This window comes from Cricetulus griseus, chromosome 6 (genome assembly GCF_003668045.3).
Source record: "Cricetulus griseus strain 17A/GY chromosome 6, alternate assembly CriGri-PICRH-1.0, whole genome shotgun sequence".
NCBI lineage: Eukaryota > Metazoa > Chordata > Mammalia > Rodentia > Cricetidae > Cricetulus > Cricetulus griseus.
This window is the reverse complement of record NC_048599.1, coordinates 64,979,483-65,001,174: the sequence shown is the minus strand read 5'-3', so window position 1 is coordinate 65,001,174 and position 21,692 is coordinate 64,979,483. Positions and strand designations below refer to the sequence as shown.

At 39.3% G+C, this 21,692-nt stretch overlaps 1 protein-coding gene across 5 annotated transcripts in view; it reads left to right on the top strand.

The window, feature by feature from the left end:
* The window catches only part of Fmn1 (formin 1), a 343,529-nt gene that overhangs the window by 120,584 nt on the left and 201,253 nt on the right, over positions 1–21,692 (top strand). Inside the window, exon 6 of one of the 5 annotated variants that reach the window (XM_035446231.1) lies at positions 3,597–5,001. The exons of the other annotated variants lie outside the window; for them this stretch is intronic. Within the exon in view, the coding sequence (XP_035302122.1) occupies positions 3,597–3,707 (111 nt within the window). The 3' untranslated portion in view covers positions 3,708–5,001. Of the gene's footprint in view, positions 1–3,596; positions 5,002–21,692 lie in introns of those variants that run through there. 5 annotated transcript variants of the gene reach the window in all.

Below are 21,692 nucleotides of genomic sequence, written 5' to 3'. Positions count from 1 at the left end.
TTACTGCTCGTAGAAAGTATTTTAAAACATGATGTTGCTATACACCCTGTAATTCATTTCTCTTCCACTGACTCCTCTGCGTGCCTCTTAGCTCCACCCTGGGGTATGATATCATGCAGATGAAGAGTGTGCTGAGTCATTCTGTGTCCTCAGGGCGTGCTGAAAGGTGCCAGTGGGTCCCCCTCTGTTTGCCATCTAATTGTCAGTCTCTAGGTTTGGCGTTTGCTTACAGGGCATGTGGCAGGAAGTTCAGAGTCTTAATTTCAAGCTGCTGGATAGTGAATCAGACCTTGAGTCTAGGTCATTAGTGGGTGGGGTAAACCATATGTATTACCCTGGAATTGTGGCAAATTTTAAATATAACTACTCTTCCCTTAATTTGAACTCATTATTTGCCTCTTTAGTCAGTTTGTGGAGCTAAAAAAATCCTTCCCTTTAAATTTCATTGACAAATACAATTTATAATTTATAGTACATGGCATGTTTGGAAGCTATGCATTCTGGAGTGACTAAACTGACTTTAATTTATAAATGAATTTATGGATCAAATATTCTTCATGCTCATTTTATTTTTGTGGACAAATAGGAGTTGAATATAATTTATCGTGCACAACATGTTTTGAAATATCAAACTTTGTAGCATGACTGATTGGGGTTCATTCACTTTTTTTGTGGTAAGCTTCACTGATTTTTAGTAAGTAGACTCCAGTCTGTCAGCATTGTTCATATAGGTAATAATTGCTACTAGAATGGCCATTACAACCAATCAATTCAACCCACTTCTTGTATTTTACTGAAATTTTATATCCTTTGATCAACGTCTCCTTAATTATTTCCTATCGCTCCCAGCCCCTAGTAGCCATAATTTGACTCTGTTTCTGTGACTTCAACTTTCTTAAATCCAACATATAAGTGAGATCATCCAGTATTTATCTTTCTGTGCCTGGTTTATGTTTCTTAACATCTTTAGTAATCATCCATATTACTAAAAATGACAGTATTAACTCTTTTTTAAGGCTGAATATTATTTCATTGTATATATGTATAGGCCGCATTTTCTTTCTCCTTTCACTCTTTTACAGACAGACACCCAGATTGATTCTATATCTTGCCTTTTGTGAACAAAATTATAGTGGGCATAGGACTACAGCTATATCTTCCTTTTGGAACATATATGGTCATAGAGCTTCTCAGTCATATGGTGGTTCAGTTTTTAATAACTCTACTAGTTAACATTCCCATGAAAGGAGCTAATGGCTCTCTTTTCACCATGTCCTTGCCAGCACTTGTTGGCATCTTTTTAAGTAATAGCCATTAGGACAAGTGAGAATTGATATCCCATGGTGATTTTAATTTGCATTTCTCTGATAATTAGTGACGCTGAACATATTTCAATATACTTGATGGCCGTTTTATGTATACTTTTGGAAAATAACTACTCCATTCATTGCTCATTAAAATCAGCTTGTTTTCCTGCTATGAGGTTATCTGCATTCCTTGTATATTTTGTTTATTAACTGCTTATTAAAGTTGCATAAATTCCTCCTTTCAATTTTCTATAATATGTTTTCAAATGCAGTTGAAGTGTTAGGTTAGCAAGGTATCTCAGAGGTCACCAAGTAGCCACCTAGTTCAATCCCAGGGTCCACATGGTAGAAAGAGAAAAGTGACTCCTATGTGTTTTCCTCTGATCCTCAGACACAGGCCATAGCATGAGTACATATGAGCATGTTCATGTGCACATCCACCCACCCCCACACACAAAATAGTAAATAAATAAATAAATAAATAAGAAGAAAGCAAGTCATTTAAAAAGGGGTTAGACACTATACTGGGTTATACATGAAATCATGGCAAATAGCCAAACACTTTAGTAGCTAGGATACAGAATCATGTCACATCCATTCACACTGATCCACATGGTTTGGGAGAGGGAATAAGTTAATTTAACAAAGAAGCAAAGTAGAAAAGTACATCTCAATCCTAGAGAAAAAGGACAGATGGAGGCCCTCATTTCCTTGTAAAATGATCTCACTTCCTTTTTCTTTGTGGTGAAATGAAGGAGGTTCTGATCTGACCAAGAGGATTTGGAGTTGATGGTAGATAATTAAAGAAAAGGATAGGTATGGAAATGATTCCATAGACAGATTTATTAAGTGAAGTTATCAGAGTCATTAGTTTTCTCACTTGTAAATCAGCTCTGTGAGGAGTAGGCTAACTGGATAATAATCACACTAGAGGGACATACTTAGCTTTTGAGTTATTATTCCAGTGGGCACTGAGCTAAGCACATTACATGTATATTATGCTGCAAAAATCCTGATTCTACATCTTCAATGAAAGAAAAGCCTGGCATGTTAGTCAGCATGCCAACTCTGTAGCAAACACCCAACATAATAGTCTTAAAGCAGCAAAAGGGTTTATGCTTGCCTCATGGTTTCAGTTCATGATCATTTGTCCCTGTTTCATTTGTCTTCTGGTGGGAGTGCAAGGCAGAAAAGGCCTGTTGACTTCACTGAATGTGTGAAGCATAGAGAGAGACAGGAAGGGCCCAGGATCCTAGGGTGCCTTTCAAAGGCACACTCCCTAGTGTCCTCACTTCCTTCCACTAGGTTCTCCTTCTGAAGGTCCTGTCAACTACCTGTTGTCCTATAGGCTGGGAACAAAACTTATAACAAATGGGCTTTGAGGAAACGTTGGACATCTAGACTAACAACTAGAGATGGGAAAGTGAAGAGTAAATGACAGGGGAAAAAATGTAGTGTGAAGCTGATTCCTGTTTAGGGTATGAGTTAGATTATATGATTAGCATTACTGAATATTAACAAATTTCCATACTTACACTTTAGAGATTTTTGAGAGTTAATTTCTTGAATCTGTTCTTTTGATGCTGTTGGAGAAGTTAAAATTTTCATGCCCTAAACATATTGTTTATGCCAAGTTATGAAAACTCTGTGGCATGCTACTGCTATGTAGGCAGCAGGCCCAGTTTCTATAGTTGAATATTTCTTGAAACATGCTGCAGTCACAGGCAGACAGCCAGCGGTCTGTGGTCTGCCCCCAAGAAGCATTTTGTTTCAAATATAGCACTTAAAAGATTTGAAATAGGAATACACATTTTAAATGTAGATATTTATGTGTAAGAAATGGAGTTCTACCATTTTGTTTAAATACATTAGAAAATTTGGCAGTAATGGTGTTCTATGTACTTTCATACTGCTCAACATGGTGTAGCTAGTATCCACTTCCCCTGTACTTTTCTGTGCACCACTGTCTGCCCTGGGTGGTTCATCTACTTTACTCCTGTATGCTTTAATTAGCTCCCATTTCTGAATGATAATACAAAATGAGATGAATAGTTTGGCAACAACAGCAACCAGTCAGAGTAGACACCATTTATAATATACACAGACCAAAACCCAACTTGGCTGTACTTTTCTCTGAGTATCACCCCTACCCTATGGCATTCTTCCATGAAAGCAAATCCTGCTGGACTGGTGGAAGATAATGGCTGGGAGGACCAGTGTTTTGGTGCTCATGTCTTTATGCATGATGCCCCTGGAAACCTTCATTTATGTTTTCTTTTTCATTGACAGGGCATGGAGAAGTCAGGTGTTTCAGGGCTTCCTGAGCCTGCCTTTCTGTACTGGTTTGGACCACAGAGGATGAGTTGTTCACTTCTCCCTCCAGCAATGGAAACTATGTAGAGTGCTCTGTTGGGAGATTGGCCTTTGCAGCCTGTCACATGAAGCCAGTGGGTGGAGGAGCACAGAGCTTTTAGCTGCATTCATTCGCTGCACCTGACAGTTGTGGAGGAGCGTGAGAACCAGGCATGGTCAGCAGACTAGCTTTTCAAATGTGTACTCTTCCACACACAAGGCTTTTTATTGATGTCTTGGATGAGTCAGATATTCTTACCCTGTGCTCATCCACTACTGTGCAAATGCAAACATTTGGCTGATATTTCAAATCACCAGGGAAGGAAGTTGTGGCAGGTCAGGACATTTTCTGTAATGTCATTATTTCATGTAATTTATAATTTTACTACAGGAAAGTTCTTTTATCTCCCTAGATGCCCCCAAATATGTGTTTCTTTTAGTGTACCCTATCTTCAAAGTTCGGTCACTCCATGATACTCATTATTGCATAGTTCAGCTTTTGATAATCTATGGTTTCAGCTTTCTTTGAGGAAAGACAGAACCTTCCCTTCTGTGTTTCCTTTGAGCTTCTTGCCCTAGAAGCTTCTATGTTGGGTTTATAGGAAGCATCGATTAGCAAGTTCAGATCTCTTCAGGCATTTGATAAAACACATTCTCTCACAGTGCAGTAGCTATTTCTTTAAGGTTGCTTAGGAGCCAGGATTTGAAAATTGCCATCACAAACTCTTTCATGGCTGATCTGTATCTTATCACTGCTTGAAGACTGGGAAAGATGTTGGTTTTTGCTGGGTGGTAGTGTGAGAGAACCTGGCTCTCTTTGGCATCTGGGCTCCAGTTTCTTGTGCAATGACCATTTGAAATAGGTACCCTCTCCGAAACTTAGTTTCCTCAGTCTCAGCAACTGTACATAATCAGTCATGTTGGTGGTGAAGCTAATATCGCCACTCCACTGGAGGGATATGGAGTAGGACACACCCTGATGGCATTGGTTCTGTAGCACAGCTGCTTCTCATTCATCTTCCTTGGGTTAAGTGTCTTTATAATTAGACAAATTGAGCTTCAACTGATCTTTGAGTTTTGTTGTTATGAGTATTTCTTTGGGACATTTGACTTATTCTTTGAATGTAACTTAGCCTTGCTTTCAGTCCATTCCCATGTCCTGGTGCTCAGCATCAGGATGGTCTAAACCAGAACATCTTCAGTTGTTTTTTACTCATGACCTCATTTCATCCTAGAATATTTTCATGCAATCCTGTTGTTCTACATTACTTTTCTGTTGCTGTGATAAACTCCATGATAAAAAGCAACTTTCCAGGGGTGGGGGTGAGTGGGTGGGGCTGAGGGCTAGGACATGTTTATTTGGCTTGTACTTTCAGGTCACAGTCCATCACTGAAGGAAGTCAGGACAAAAAGTCAAGCAGGAACTTAAGCAGAAACAATAGAGGAATGCTGCTTACTTATTTGTTCCATGGCTCATCATGCTTAGCTAGCTTTCTTATAAAACCCAGGCTAACATGCCTAGGGTTGGTGTTGCCCACAGTGGGCTGGCCCTTTCTACATCAGTTAGCAAGCAATACAATGCTCCATAGACATGCCCGTGGGCCAACCTAATTCTTCAATTGAGGTTCCCTCTTTCCAGGTGATTCTAGGTTGTGTCAAGTTGACAATAAAAAACTAATGAGAACACTTTGGCATTTAGGTATATATAAAGTGAGATAAATATGTTTATTTTGCATAAAGAATTAAATTTTGGATGAGTATTTGATTCTGTAGTACATAGAATGTTTTCAGTTTTAGGTTAAATTGATACTTAGATTATAGAATATAATTAACAATGAATGCTGAGATCATCATGTTACATAAATACAAATTGGCAAAAGTATATTTAGGGCCATTTGAGAAGTTGTTGGAAATTCTGTTCTAATCCCAAGCCAAAATTCATTTAATGTTTTTTTTTTTAATGAAACTCAATTCAGGAACTTAAATATTGAAGCTAGGCATTATAACACTATCCAACCCAAAGATAATTAAGTTTAAACATCATGTGCTGAGAAGTAATGACAGGAAACTATTAAAGTGTTGGTTTTCTATACGAAGTCATGGCTTCTATAAGATTGGAAAGCCACCGGTACAGTAAAAACACTGTAGCTCTAACGTACCATTGTCTTCTGTGAGCTGACTATATCTCCAGCAGCATTCATGGGTGTTAAATGGCATGATGACATATGGAGTGGAAAGAGAGCATGTGTATGTTCTGAAACAAGACTGCATTTGTGTGACCCAACTAGGATGAGTGCTGACAGAGCAACCTCGGATTCATGACACAGTTGGTTTTAATTAATGTTTGGTCACTGCACATTCAGAAACCTCTTAACATGTGTCAAAGTTCTCATTACTCTCACATTCATTTTAAAAAGTTGTGCTCTGCACCAGGTTTCCCTGAATCCAATTCTATAGAACAGCAGCTTTTTGAATGTTCCCTAAGAAAGGTTTATGGTTTACAGTCAGTTAAGTTTGGGAAATATATACGTGTTCATTTGGTGCAAGTTTATCTTGTTGGAAAAGACTACAGAAATTTGAATCGCTCCCCCAGGAGAAACTCCTTTTTTGATCTCCATGTTGTGTTGTGTCATATAATTTATTATCTCTATGCAGAAGTTGCTTTCTGAATTCCACTCAGGTTTTTGAGAGGATTTATCACACATTTGTGCTGTAATGCTCTAGTCTCTCATCTGCTTACTCAAGATATCTCAGAGGCAGCAATGGTTGTTGTTTTTCTCTCTTTCTAATACAGTGCTGACCCAACAATCTCTGTTGCTGTGATAACCTACTCTGTCCAAAAGCAACTTCGAGAAGGAAACTTTATCTTCTTCTTCTTACATTGTTAGGTCAAAGTCCATCGTCAAGGAAAGTCAGGGCAGAAACTCAAGTGTACCTTGAAACAGAAATCATGGAGGAAACTTCTTATTGTCTCTTTCTTAAGCTCATGCTTAGATAGCTTCCTTATAGCCCAGAACTACCTGCCCAGAGAATGGTTCTGCCCACAGTGGGTTATGCCCTCCCATATCAACTATCAAAACAGGCATGTCCAAAGCCATTCAGATCTATTCTTTCTCTCAGTTGAGACTTCCTTCTCTGGGGACTCTAGGGCTGTTCTCAACCTCTGGGTGGCGAGATATACTTCATATCACATAACAGTAGCAAAATTATAGTTATGAAGTAGCAATGAAATAATTTTATAGTTAGGATTACCACAACATGACGAACTGTATTAAAGGATCACAGCATTAGGAAGGTTGAGAACCACTGCTCTAGGGTATGTTGGGTTGACATTTAAAGCTTTCTAGGGCAAATATCTCGAAAAGTTCTTGGTTCACTGGTTATGTACAAATATTTCCTATCATTTATACATGAAAAGAACTGTACCCAACTTTTTTCAAGTCCCTATCATGTGCCCAACATGAAACCTCTAAAGATTGTGACTTGTCGGAAGTTCTAAACAAGGACATGGGGAGCCTGAATTTAATCCAGTGAGGTAGGTCTGATATGAAAGCATTGCTCTTTCCACTAAGCTATGCATCTTAATTCAAAGAACATTAGACTCATATCTGGATTTTGGTACATTAGTCACTGTGAATACCATGAACTTGAAGCAACACTTTGGGCTCATCTTCCCAACATCTAAAATGAAGTATCGGGCCACATGGTCCCTAGGAGAGTCTTTGAGTGCTGCACTAGGCCAACTTTATACATAAAAAAAATTGATTTATCCATTACATCTCAATCTGGGATTGTATAATTTAGAACCTCTAAATCCCTGCTTGCCCTATCCCTTTAAAATAAGCCAAAGCCTTCTAGCTCCTTGTCGATGTTGTTTTTGTTAGCCAGTGAACCATTCTTGGTGGCCTGTGGGGTGATGTGTGATGGGGTTCCAGTTGTATCCTAAGTGGAGCTTCATCAGGTATGCCACTCACAGAAAGGAAATGGCTCCTAAAACAGCCAGTGAAACATGTATGGAAGTCCCCATTTTCTCCTAAGAGTCAGGAAGGAAGTGTGAATGTGGGGTTGAAAGCCTTATGTGGATCTCAGTTGTTTCCATTTTAAAGGTGAAAGAATAAAAGCAAAAAGCATTTCCTTCGTATGCCTGCAGGGAGGTTGATAATTTAGCAGTCAGGTTTAGGGCGAGCACTGTAAGCAGTTTGGAAGTGTCCTAGAAATGACAGGCTGTTTTGTCTGTTCTTAACTGATACTCCTTGGGTTGTGGGATAGGAGGAAATGGACCCGCCAGAACTTGACCTTCCCCTTACGGGAAGCATTTTGGTTTACTCCATTCATCACATGCTCTGGTCCTAAGTGAGAAGCATCACTGAGCAATGGCCTCTGGCAGGCTCCGTTCATTGCACAATGCAGTCACATTTATGGTAACTCCCACAGCTAAGCGGCCCAGGGACAGCTGCCAAGTGGAAAAATAACTTAAGTTGTACCTTGTCCCCAAGAGAACTGAATGGTATGGTGGCCTCCATGAAGAGAAACTTGTGGGCATTCTTACTTTTCCATCTCTGACCCAGTTCAATGGTCCCTTCTAATGGTTGACACCTTGCTGTTGGAACAAACTGAGTGCACACTACACATGAGCTAATACAGCTCAGCTCGCAAAAATGTTAATCCAAGACCTATTCATTTGTGTATTTGTCTTTATCAACAAAACACATTTAAATCATAATTTCTCTGAGGTCAAGGGAGCAATTTGGACATTAAACAAAACTGCCATGAATGTGAAACATGACATTTGTAAAACTTTCCTGGTATTCCCCCAAGTGTTCATATCAGTGTAACTAAGATGCCAATAAGGGAAGAAAGAGAATGCCTTCAGGACTATTTTAATCTATCTTTTTTGTTGTGCATAATATAAACTATTATAATTTTAATGGCATTAAATCCTGTGCATTTTCTGGTTTGCTGATGTTGAGACTGAGACCCTTAGGTTCCTTAGAAGACTGTGGGTAGACTTGGAGTTGAGTTCTGATGGAGGCTGTGAAGTAGGCAGTCCCTGGCACACCTTGCATCCAGGGTATCTCAATCTAATCTTTTGCCCCACACAATCCCCATGTTGTCAGGTTGTGCCAACTGTCAGAGGGAGTGGAAGTAAAATGAAGAATGCGTTCTTATTAGCATGGAGATTTGTACTAAGTTATCAGTGCCCCTTCATGTCCACCAGTACAAGTCCTCTCTGAGTTGCAAAATCATTGTTATGAAGAAAATTTTCCTAAAATATAATTTGATATAGATGCCTCTGAGTGCCATAAATGGGCGAGAATTTCTGTCTGTGGAAGCTGGTGAATATGTTGATATAGTTCCATTGACTTTGTTTTAATTTTATCTGTTATGAACGTACATAGTAAATAGTCTTGAGGAATGTGTTTTTTCTGTCTGATAGGGAATCTGGTTTTATTTTAGAAGCAATTCCTAAACTCACCACTGGAGGTCAGGTTGTCCCTTTTTCTCTTAGAACCACGTAGGCTTTCTTCTGATGCTTGAAGCCTTTCCCATTTTATACTAAGAGTTTTTGCTTTAGACAAATGGTATTAAAAAAATAGTTAAACTTAGTTATTTCATAGAGAAACATACCCATAAAATGTGTGTGTGTGTGTGTGTGTGTGTGTTTATACACAGAGATAAGGTTAAAATCTAGTATATATATTTTCTTTCTCATCTGTCTGTCTTTCTGTTTATTCATCCATACATTTATTGTACGTGACAAAAGACAAAAAGCCACCCAAAAAATGATTTAAGAGACTGGTTGTCTCATTTAAAAATGGAAAAGGAAGTTAGAGATATCTCTATCATTCATTCATTCTTGCTTTCAATACATATTAACAAAGTGCCTGCTGGTTGTTGGCACTATGCAGATGTTAGCAGGACCAGAACAGACTCCTTGTACATTGGGATGTGGAGAAAGAGGAGGGGAAAGGAAAGAAAGAGACAGAAATTGAGGGGGAGAGAGAGAATAAGAATATGAGATCATATCCTCATGGAATGTTGCATGCTGAGTTCTAGAAGTGTGATCTGAGAGGGTGTACCTTTGGTGAGCAAGAACAGAAACTATTAGGAAGCAACACTGTAAGTAGAGCCTGAGTTCGAAGAGCTTGGCTACTCTAAAGGACCACAGAGAGTCTTGTCATTAGAGCATAGTGAGTGGCAAGCAGGACAGCAGCTGGAAATGAAGCTTTGAAGTAGAACGTTCCAACTTTTTATACCGTGACTCAGAAGGGGAAAGTCATTTTACCAAGTCTTAGGCTCTATGTTTACATGTATGTGGAAGGAAGGGGTGCTGTGAAACAGAACTTCCTGCATGTGGCATCCTACAGTATAACTCTAAGGAAATGCTGGAGTAAGACACAAATTGGCCTGCCAGTTTCCTATCCTGCCCATTGATCTTGGTCTTCTGTTTAAAACACCCTGCTTCACAGGAAGACAGGAGGCCCTGCGGGGCTTTTTAAAAGTCCTCTAGTTTTTCCCTCAGGACCCAAAGAGATCCTCTCTCAGATGGTCCATCCTCTAAGGTACTGCCCTAGCGAGTGCATCTGAGAATGTCACAAGGCATCACCTGGAGACTGAAGCAGCTACTCAGCATCACTCAAAATAGAATTGTTGAAACATCTCATGACTCTAGTGAGGACAATTTTCGAGCTTTCAGAAAAATCCATGAAATAGAAAATTATTGAAAACTTACTCAGTGCAACTATTCTCTGACCTAGTGGATCTGCTAAATGCATCATTAGTTTTTCTAATGGCCCAATTTGATGTTTTATTCCTTAAAACATAGTCATGATTATGTTGATTAAGTTGGCTTTTATAATGCAAGACTTTCTAAAGTCCTTTGTACTCTTGCTTGCTCATAAACCATGATGGCATTTTTGCTGCCTCCTCCTCCTCGCTTTCCTTCTGTTCCTCCTTCTTGTTGTGCAGTGGATCAAATCTACTTCATAAATTCTTTATATTAAAAATTTCACTTTTCCAGTTCCAGCAATGTGGGACTATGGCACAAATACAAATACTGGAGAATGATTAGAAGATAAGGAAAGGAAACAATAGACTATCTAAGTTGTGGTAATCAAATATCCTTTCATAACAAATTTATGATTAAGTAATTCCTTATTTCTCCCATGTAGACAAGGGTTTAAATTTAGCCCTGCTAGACACTTAGGACTTGTAAGTCTGCCTGTACTTTTCCCACCTCAAACTTGTGTTGTTCACATGACTCAACTGTTAAAGCTAGGCCCACAACCAACCACACCATCTTTAACTATCTCGAGCAGAGAAAAGCTGTGGTTTTTACAATGTAGAGCATGGTTTCCTTTTGGATAGTCTGTTCTGAGACATAGAAAAACGTTGGTCCGGGTCTTGATGAATATAGTACGGTATCGTGGTTTTTCTGTGAAATCCTAATGTTCTAGAGGAGCAGCTCGCTTTTGATAGTTTGAATGTCAAAAGCCAAAAGAAACTCCTTTCCTCTCGCTGTAAAACACTGGTAGATGGGCTCAAAACTGAGGAGGGGAGAAAACAAGATTGCTTTACAAATCTGGCAAGATCAGCCACACCAATAAAACCAAATCCAATGATGTTTTATGGGTCTGAATTTATGTGAGTGCCCAGGATCAAAGGGCTCGAGTCCCACTGGACTACAAGGTCCATAGTTCATGGCAAAAACTCATCAAAAAGAGCATTTTGGTCGTTTAAACTTTTCATTTTAATCAGCCACAGTAATAAAAGAGCCTTTAGGTGTCTAAAAACATTCTGCAAGATCAAGAGGTTGTTTTCCCATTTCTAGAAGCAGCTTTCTTATTGGATCCATATAACGCCTGTGGCCTCAGAGTGTCAGAGGGCCATTGCCTCTACACCGTTTGCCTTTGTGGGATGGTTCCTTTCGGTTCTTCTAACTGTGCATGATGTGATAATAAATTATGGTCCCTGACGGAAGGACCATAAAATTTTCACACCATTTATCAAGCCCCTTCAGCCATTTAAAGTTAGGTCTCTGACAGCAAGCCAGGGACTGATGTTTAGACAGAAACAGAGTCCACAGCCTGTGTCTTGACTAGCACCAGGAAACAGTGCCACATAGGAGACGGAACACAAAGCTTCAGAGTGAGAAGATGCAGACTGAGCAGTAGCCCGTGCTTCTTGACAATGCCTCCATCGCATGTCATCCAGTCGCTAATGCGGCAGAAAGAAAGAACAAGTGTGTACTAGACAGGTAGGGCCTGGACATTACCGTCTCACATTTTTCAGCCTGAGCAGATCAATCAATGAGCTGGACAGAAAGGTGTAAATTGCTCAGAAAATATTTCCAAGAGTGGAAGATGGTGGAAGCAGATTTCCACCATTCAGAAGAATAAAGAGCGGGAATTGCAGACCTCACAACCTCTTTTTCTCCTAATTTGCCTGTCTTTTTGCTTTGTGCACACCTCCTAGCTTCTTCACACAGGAAGAGAGACTAATTCAGTTGATGTTTTCTTACTTATGATCTTGGATATCATCCTCTACCACCTCCTGAGCTTTTGCACATTGGTTGTTCCATTTAAGGCATGGGGTGTCCTAATTTTTAGTAATGGATTCAGCCATCCTTTACAGTTAGATTCCTTCCTTTAGTCATACTATTTCCTTGAGCTTAATTCCCTGCTCTCCCTGGAGATTTTCCCAAACATCTAGTACATGTCACAATTCCCTGTGCCAGTTTCCTCTGTTACAGGTTCTCTGACATGGCTCCTCAAACCCTATTTGAAGCAATTGCCCAGTGCTGTCAGTCATCTTGGACCAGTCTCTGTTGAGTGGGTTTTAGAGCAGTTGCCAGAGTCACAGTTCTGCATCTTCTGTATCCACAGCTGGGACCCAGTTCCTCTCCTCCTTTCTTTGGCTGTACTTTGGCACTATCTGTTCAGCTTTGCCTCACATTCGGCCCTTCCAAAGGGGGTTTAATCATTTGGCTTTACCACTTAGAGATTAATTTATTTTTGCAACTTCACCCCTGTGCAGAGGATTTCTACTCCAACTTGTTTGGGTTCATGTTTTCCCATGGGTTCCAGCATCACATTTCTGACTTTTTCTGAAAAATTGGAAAATGTTTCCACTGTCTCATTCTAAAACTTCCAAAGCTGGAACACCTGGAAACCAATAACCTCAAGGTTGAAGGGATTCCACATCATTTAACATCCCCTCCTGATCAAAGCACAGTTCTCAGCTGCATCCTTAACAGCTCTTGCTCCCTCAGTCTCAGCTTCTTCTTGATGGCCAAACAATGCTAATTGAAGCTCCTTTGCCTCTGATGTACTTATTCTTTCAACATCCTCATACTATCATGTGAGTTTAGAGTTTTAACCTAGTCTACACACATTTGTACCCTTCTCAGATCATTATCCTTCACTCATAGCCATCTCTAAAGGCTCGTGGTTACTGAGTAAGTGAAATTTAATGTTCTTATTCTGGTATTTAAAAACCTTACAATATCAGCATCCTACCTATTTTGCTCTATATTTTCACCTTTTCCCCTATACTTTCCCACTCTCCTTTAAAAGAAAAAGATTTATTATTTATACACTGTTCTGCCTGTATATATGCCTGAATACAAGAAGAGATCACCAGATCTCATTATAGATGGTTGTGAGCCACCACGTGGTTGCTGGGGATTGAACTCGGGACCTCTGGAAGAGCAGCCTGTGCTCTTAAACACTGAACCATCTCTCCAGTCTCCCACTCTCCTTCTATGTGCTTTCACTTATTGAGTTTAGTAGGAGCTATTGGCATACACAACACATTTGCCTCTTTTTAGGGCTTCCCTCTCTGAAAGCAGGGGTCCATCATACTGTACTTAGGCACCTAACAGACTCTTTAACATTGTAATCATGCCCTCATCGACCTTTCTTTGCCCACCACCTTTGGTGCCAACCACAGTATGGACTAAAACTTAACAAAGAGTGGACAGTTATATTTCCCACCACAGTAAGATATTAGTGTTTTTTCTTCAGTTTTCCCCCATATAGTAGAATATTTAGTGTTTTTCAAATTCAGAGACAAGGGGGAACTGTAGTGAGAAAACTATCTTCCCCAGAAGTTTTTTTTTTTTTTTTAAGACATTTTGTCAATTTGTAATTTTTTACTGACAGAATGTTGTTCATATCTTAGATCATCTTCAGTGAATAACTATCATATGTCCTGTATTTAGAGAGTCATTGGGAGTGGCCATTTATAGTAGGTAAGGTGTCTATAACATGGATCATGAGTGTGATCATTTGTGAATTCTCTATAGATGAGGAACTCAAAGCTGTTGTAGAGTGAAGCTTAAGGGCTCTTCTTTTTCTTCTCAATACATCTAATGGAGATAACACACTTCCTTTAGGAACAGGGTTACTACAGCTTAAACAGTCACCCACTAATGAGCAAATTACCAATATAGAGTCAGGTGAAGATATTAGGGTATATTTATTAGGGAGATGCCTTACTTACTGAGCAACCTAGTCAGCTGGCAGGGAATGAAGTAAGTAGAGCAAGCCAAGGGAAGAAAGAAGGGGCTACCATGTGCATCCCCTCACTCTTAAACCTCCTTCACGTCACCCTGACCACGCCCTAAGGGGTGTGGCCAGGTACACCTGTAGCCAGCCCCAAGGAGGCATGGTAAATGTGTCCCCTACAACCCACCCTCTTCGAGTTGTTGTGGACTGGTTCCAATCAGCAACAGGAGAGCTCAAGCTTTGTGTCTGAAAGCTAAGTCTTTTCCCAATCAATTGCTCCATTGCAGTTGTCATGTGGAAACTGTGACTGAGAAAGATTGGAAAGCACTGGTTTCACTTTAAGTGATAGGTACAAAAGGCATCGTATAGCCTACACTGCAGGCTGATACAGAGAATATGCTGACTGACACTTAAATTTACATGTTTAGAAACAACATTTTCAGACATATAAACAGAAATGGGCATATTACTGCTAGGAATTCAGAAGAATATGGGCATATCTTTGAACCATTTATTTCGAGTACTTTAAAAAACAAATAATGTTCTAAAGGTCAAAAAGTTGCTAATGATTTTCTCCCCACCCTCATTCTTTATTTTGTGTGGATGACTTTGTGATTCTCAGATGAAATCCTGCGATTTGTGAGATGTGGCTAAGTGTTCCCATTTACTGTTCTTTTGCTGCACACTCAAGTCCTGGACTCCAAGGACATCCCTCACTCAAAGCTCATTAGCAACCTCATTACCTAGAAAAGAGACAGAGAGGCTGCCAGCTCTCCATAATGCCTCCTGGAATGCTTTTTTCCCCCGTATCCCCCCCAGAACTGCATGCAAGCACTCTGATCGCAAAAGATTTTTGAGAAAAACATTACTCAGAAGTCTAGAGAACATTGCTGAAGATTGCTGGAGGATTCTGCACAGCAACCCCCCAAATCATAAAACCAATCATACCCAGACACTGAAAGACGTTTCCTCCTTGATGAATTCCGTTTGTAGAATTGGATTATTAGTATTTTTGGTCATAGATAGGACAGGTTTGGATTTAGTTCTACACTGTTATTACCTATGATGAATTGCTTTAAAAATCTGAAAAATAACATAAAGCAAATTCAAATAAGAAAATAGTTTTTTTTAACAAATACAGTTGAGATGGAGGTGCATTTTAACAGCGTTTAGATGAAAAAATGATCTTCTTGTCGATATTTATAAAAATTAAATTCTTTTCTTCAAACACCTCAGCCATTCCAACCAGTTTCATATGCTTTGTTAATACCAAGATTAAGTACATGTACCCAGGAAGCCTTCTGCTGCACACTAGGGGAAAGGGGATGGTCTGACTTGGAATTCCTTGTAATCTAAATATTTAGAGTGTGAGTGCTTTGCAACTGTTTAAGGCAGATGACTAACATAGATACTTGGCCAGTTCATATCCTCCTGAAGGGGATGTGGGAGAAGACTGAGAAGTTATCTCTTGTAGCTAACATGCCCTTCTGTGGAACAGCAAGGTGGCCTTCATGTAGAATAGCATCAATGCCGTGTGGTTTGATGGAACATTATAAGGCTGACCCTTATAATTATGGCTGAGATTTCAGGTAATGCTGCCCCTGTCTCTTTACACTGTTAAATATGTATGGCTATAAAGTCTGAGAAGGAAACGAATAACCATCCACAATCCTCTGTCAGAATAAATTTGAAATGACATTTAAACATTGCACAGAACTAAGATATATGATGAAAACATTTTAAACATTATATTTTACTTTTGATCAGCTAGAAAAATAAGACTAATTTAAATTCATTTCTTATGTTTACTTAGGTAAAAACTGGTCTTGTAGCAATTATCCTTTCAAAAAGTACAAATTACAGAGATGGCTATCAATCAAAAGTAATGCAGTTTAATGGAAGAGAGGAGGGAGGGAAGAAGAATGCGGTTTGTCTATATTCCAGGAGAACAGAATCAAGTCAAAATAAGATCTGATCCCCTCCAAGTTGTTCTGACTGCATCCTTCTAGAACTGCATTTCTTGTGAATCTTGATGTTCCAAGTATCATCAGCCATCTTGTAATCAGAACACATGTTCTGCCAAGTCCCACTGTTATCTTAAGTGTTTAAGGCATCGAACACCCTAGGTTTATAAATATATAATTAAAACCCCACGGAAAAATAAACCTAGATGGGGGATTTATGCTTTTCTTAATTCATGTTTATACAGAGAACAGATCTGTTTTTGTAAATATTACATCAGTTCTCTTTGAGCTCAAATAAATTGATGTGACACTGCCAAAGCCATTTCTAGAAACGATGGGTATTGATGCCCTGTGGTCAAGGAACCTTTTCTGTGAAGTTTCAGAATTGTGCTGTTACTCAAAAACTTCACTGTTTTGGGGGCTCACTGCTATTTGTAAGCTTGGTGGCTGTGGGTGCACTTTATAGCTTGTATCCTACCAGTTCTAAACATACTCAATTGCTGGCATCCCATATGAAGCAATTCAACTCAAACATTTCTGCCCCATCCTAAATAGATCTTTAACTGTCCATGATTTGGCAAACTAAATTACTTTTGCATAGAAACTTAGAAATGTTCTTTCCACTACAAAGGAAAAAGAAAAATCTATCACCCACATTGTCTTGGATGCTGCATTAATCATTTTGTCACCACGGTGACAAACACTGGGAAAAACAATTCTAAAGGAGAGAAGATTTGTTTTGGTTCATAATTTCAGAGGTCCATGGTAGACTTGCTTTGTTGTTAAGGACCCAAGTGTGTGGTGGAACAAAGCAAATCACCTCACAGTAGACAGGCATAGGAAGGTACTAGGACAAGATACAGCCCCTGAGGACATACCTGCAGCTTCCAGCTAGGCCTCAGCTTGTAAAGCTTCTAGGACTTCCCCAGTGTAGTGCTGCCATATGGGAGCCAAGGTTTCTAAACAAGAACTGGGGCTGGGTGGTGGATTCCTGTCCAAACCATAACAGGTGCCACATTAAGGTTCTTTTTGTTGCTCAAGGCATTTCCATGTCCTTTTTCATCATTTTGTTGTCTGTTCCAGTGAAAGAGAACTGAGAACTACAACTAGTATGAGTGTGTGGAGGGGGTGGATTTAAAATAGTTGAGTATATTCATCAAATTAAATACTTTAGTTCATTCTTTAATGATGTTAGAATAAGAGTAGTGCTCTGAAAATTCTTCCTAAACAGAAACATGGCATCTGTTCACAGTTAGAGCAATATTTGTGTACAAAAGTTTATTTTGACTTATTCTGGGTCACTTTATTTGTTGAATCTCATCTAGGCCCCGTGTATATTATATAATTATTTAGCTGGAAGAACCAGTAGACAAAACAAACTCAACATTGTCTGTATGGGATGAACCTAGAACTTTGGGCTAATCAGTGCTGGGATTTGATGAGACTTGAGAGGAAAGATCATTGTCATAGTTATTTGTGCACTTACCAGTTACGACCTTGTTGAGGAAAGATTATACAAATGACTCTGCCTGGTCTGTTAATGGTCCTTTTATGGACACTACCCGGTGCTCCCAGACAAAGTAAGTGGAGACTTCTGAGAGTTGAGTGGGGACATTAGAAACCTCTTCATTGATTCAGAAATATCTGCTCAGGGCTACAAGAGAACAAGAGAAACAATGATGACCTCATGAACGTGACTCATAGCTGGATGATAGAAGGAAAGCAAATAGAAGGCAGGATAACTTCAGATACAGCAGAGGACCAAGATTCTAAAACTACCATAGAAATCTAAAGATCCAAAGGTGAATGAGGGAAAAATCTACCAAGTGGGGTAATTTGTGGATGCCATTGGCTATTTATGTGAGTATTTTCCACACAGTGATAGTAGCATAAAACATAAACCTTTGAGTCAGGGGAAGAATAGAAGAAATGGTATGTGATAGGTAGGGTTTTAGTTGGGGGGGTGGTAGGGGAGGAAGGGAGGGAGAAGGGAACTGGGATTGTCATGTAAATCAATCTTGCTTCTAATTCAAATAAAAAAATGATAAAAATATCTGCAAAAACCCCCAAAACAAACATAAACCTTTATGTCGGGGACCTCTGGGTTGTAGTTTTAGCTTATGATTGACAGTAAAATTTAATTCCCAGTAGCTGCTGTTATATCTGATATTATATAAGCCCTACAATGTTTCTCAGCCACAGTGTTTTTTGATTTATTTTTCTGAAGCTTATTCTACATGTTTTTCACCTTCCATGAAAGTAAGGAAGGTGAGCAACAGCATCCTAGGTATCTTCAGAATAGGTTCTTCTACAAGAATGTGAAGCTAATGATACTGATGGAATTATAGTCTACATCGTGGACCCCCAAATTATATAAGACAACTGATTGAATTTATCAGGGAACATTTCTGTCTGTTTTGATTGGTGATGTTCTATGTAACTAAGGAAAATATGAATATGTTGTTTGGAGGACAGTTTCAAAAACTTAAGGTACTCTGTTACACTAATACTGATCCATTCTTAAGGATGGATTAAGGCAAATACTAGTTTTAAAATATCTGGCATGATACAGACATTCCAATTATGAGCTCGATGCAACTGCTCTTTCTGACACTCAGTCTACGCAAAAATTGGCCCTGTCTGTAAATGGAGATCTTAATTAGTCTAGATAATAAAAAGCTAGAGTTAGATATAGAGGAAAATGTTGAGAGATCAGAGAGAAGGAACAAGCCACGACACACCTTACCTCCTTAGTGTCTCAGCCGACAAGAGATGGATTTCTGTTTCTCCCTGCTTATATCCTATTTCTGCCCAGCTACCTCACTTCCTCCAGACCTCTATGGTTAGCAAGTGACAAGCTCCATTCTCTGACTCTCAGACAGGCTTTATTTTTGCAAGCAAGATATCACCACACCTGTCAACACCCAACCCTAGGTTGGGGAAGGCTTCAAGGAGTGGGCCTTTCCCCACCCATACTAAACTAGTGGCCACTGATAGATTCTGGGAAGTTAGAAATCACTCCCATCAGTTGTGTAACCACTGATGACCTACCAGGCTCTAAAGGAGAGTTCTAAACCCAAGATCACACAGAAGACCCTTGTTAAACTCACTGGGTATAAAAACAAAATAGAAACACAAGAATATGGCAAAGGGACTTGTAGGGAGAAGTCGGGGTGAGAGACAGGAGGGGTGGGAAAGTAATCAGAACACACTGTATACATGTACAAAAATGTCAAACAACAAATTCAATATAATAATAATAATAATAATAATAATAATAATAATAAATTGTTCAGTTGATAGCTGATGCTAGATTTATTTTCCTTTCAGAACTGGGGAAACATTTACTTGTAGGCATTTTATTTGTAGACTATTCATATTATTGATCAACTACTGTGAGAAAAATCAGAGCCCTTACCAGTAATATGATAGAAAATACAGTGTGAGAAAAGAGGGGAAGTGAAACATGACAGTATTAAAGGTAACGGGACATCCCAACATGAAGCTTTGGGTTGTCCATCACACACCCTGGCCAGAATCCATGCTTCTAAATGTTAGAGTGCTGATGAGTCTTGTAGCACCATCCTGGGTGATTACCACCAATCATCTCTCATCCCAGGCTTGCAAAGAGGAAGTTCTGGGAAATGGGCCATAGAGTAAGAATTCTTGTAATAGTTATGGAAGCGGTTCAGTGTTTCCTTGAAGCACTTAGACGCGTGTGGATCTCTAAGTTGTAGGCCTTTCAATATTTTGAGGACTTATTTTACTCTATTGTGTGATGTAGTATGTGTGTGTGGCAGGGGCAGGGGTGTGAAGGAAAGAAAAGAGACCTATGCAAGCACAACTTTTCTAATCATTGAAGTTGTTTTCAGCGCATTTGAACAGATCTGGAAAGATATGCTTTGAAATGTTAGAATGCCAAAGCCAGAAAACAACAACTCAAAGCAATCAGATCACACAAAACAAAATACACTAGTGATACATATGTGAATAGTATCCAACTATACACATTTTATAGCAAGACAGTACAGGGCTTTAATTCAGAGATGTTCCTTTACAATGACATGAAACCTGTTCACAGAACTACTGACACTCCTCTGGAAGCCCCAAGTGAAACCTGTTTTGTGAATACCTTATATCTTAATTATGGTTTCTATTGCTCTGATAAAACACATTGAGCAAAGCAACTTGAGGAGGTAAGGGTTGATTTTTATCTTACGATAGTCTCTCATCCAAGGGAGTAAAGGCAGAAACTGGTACAGAAGTCATGAAGAAGTGATGCTTACTGTACTTGCTCCCCATAGCTTGCTCAGCCTGCTTTCATATACCACCTAGGACTACCAACCCAAGACTACCACAGCTGACAGTAAACTTAGCTTACCTACATCAAGCATCAATCAAGAAAATGTGCCACAGAGTTGCCTACAGGGCAGTCTGTTGGGGCAATTTTTTTAATTGAGATTTTTTCTCTTCTCAAGTGATTCTAGCTTGTGTCAAGTTGACATAAACCTATCCAACACACCCTGGTATTCTGACCGATACATTTTACAGATAAAAATTAGTCTAAAAATAGAAATAGAGTCAGAAATAGAAATGAACTTAAGTTCATGCCAGTTAAAAACTTAACTTTTTGATGAACATGCCAGGTTCTTTGACCAATCTTTTCTTGTATTTTTCCCTTTATGTTCCCTTGAATCGCAGTGTATATCAGAAAATATTTCTCCTTGGCTCCATAACTGAAGGGTTGAGACAGTACTTCATTTTGAAGTCTCTCTGACATCTTAGACTTTTTATATAATAAGTGTGCATTTTGGCTGGGGCAAGTGAGTTTTGGAAATTTAGGGGAACATTTTAGGCCAGGACCCAGATAATAATGCCTTCTTGTTTGTTTTCTTTGTTGATGACCCTACAATTTAGAACTTGTTCAGTAGTAGATTTATCCAGTGACTAACCCCCGGGGAAGCTTGAAGTGTGAAGGAGAAGGGGCTGTGACCTAGGCATACATTATTGGTCATTTGCTCAAATGATGAAGCCAGGAAGCCAAGTACCTCATAGCTTACTCAAACAAATAAGTTTATTGAAAGTGAAAGAGTGTTTGTGGCTTAGAACAGATTGTTGCTGGTATAATAACATGGTAAGTAACATGAATGACACAGGGCGCCTTTGCCAGTCAATCCTACTCACTGATTTTGTTCATAGTTGTCAAGTAAAAACTTACATCTTTATAATACCTTGATAGTAGCATTAAAACCTTGACAGCTCAGCAGTACGTCCAGTGACAAACGACACAAATGAGCTTCTATTTTTAGCTTCAACATGAGCTTCTCCAAAGGACAGGCATTTAGGGGCTCATTTTCTCAAGACCTGATATGCTGGGGATGCTCATTCTACATTCTACAGGACTTGGCTATTAGAGATAGCAAAGAGCTCCTTCTCTATACACCAGAGATGCTCACTCTGCAGCACTTGATTATTAGAGACAGCAAAGAGCCCCTTCTCTATACTACCAGAGATGCTCACTCTATAGTATTTGACTCTTAGAGATAGCAAAGAGTCCTTTC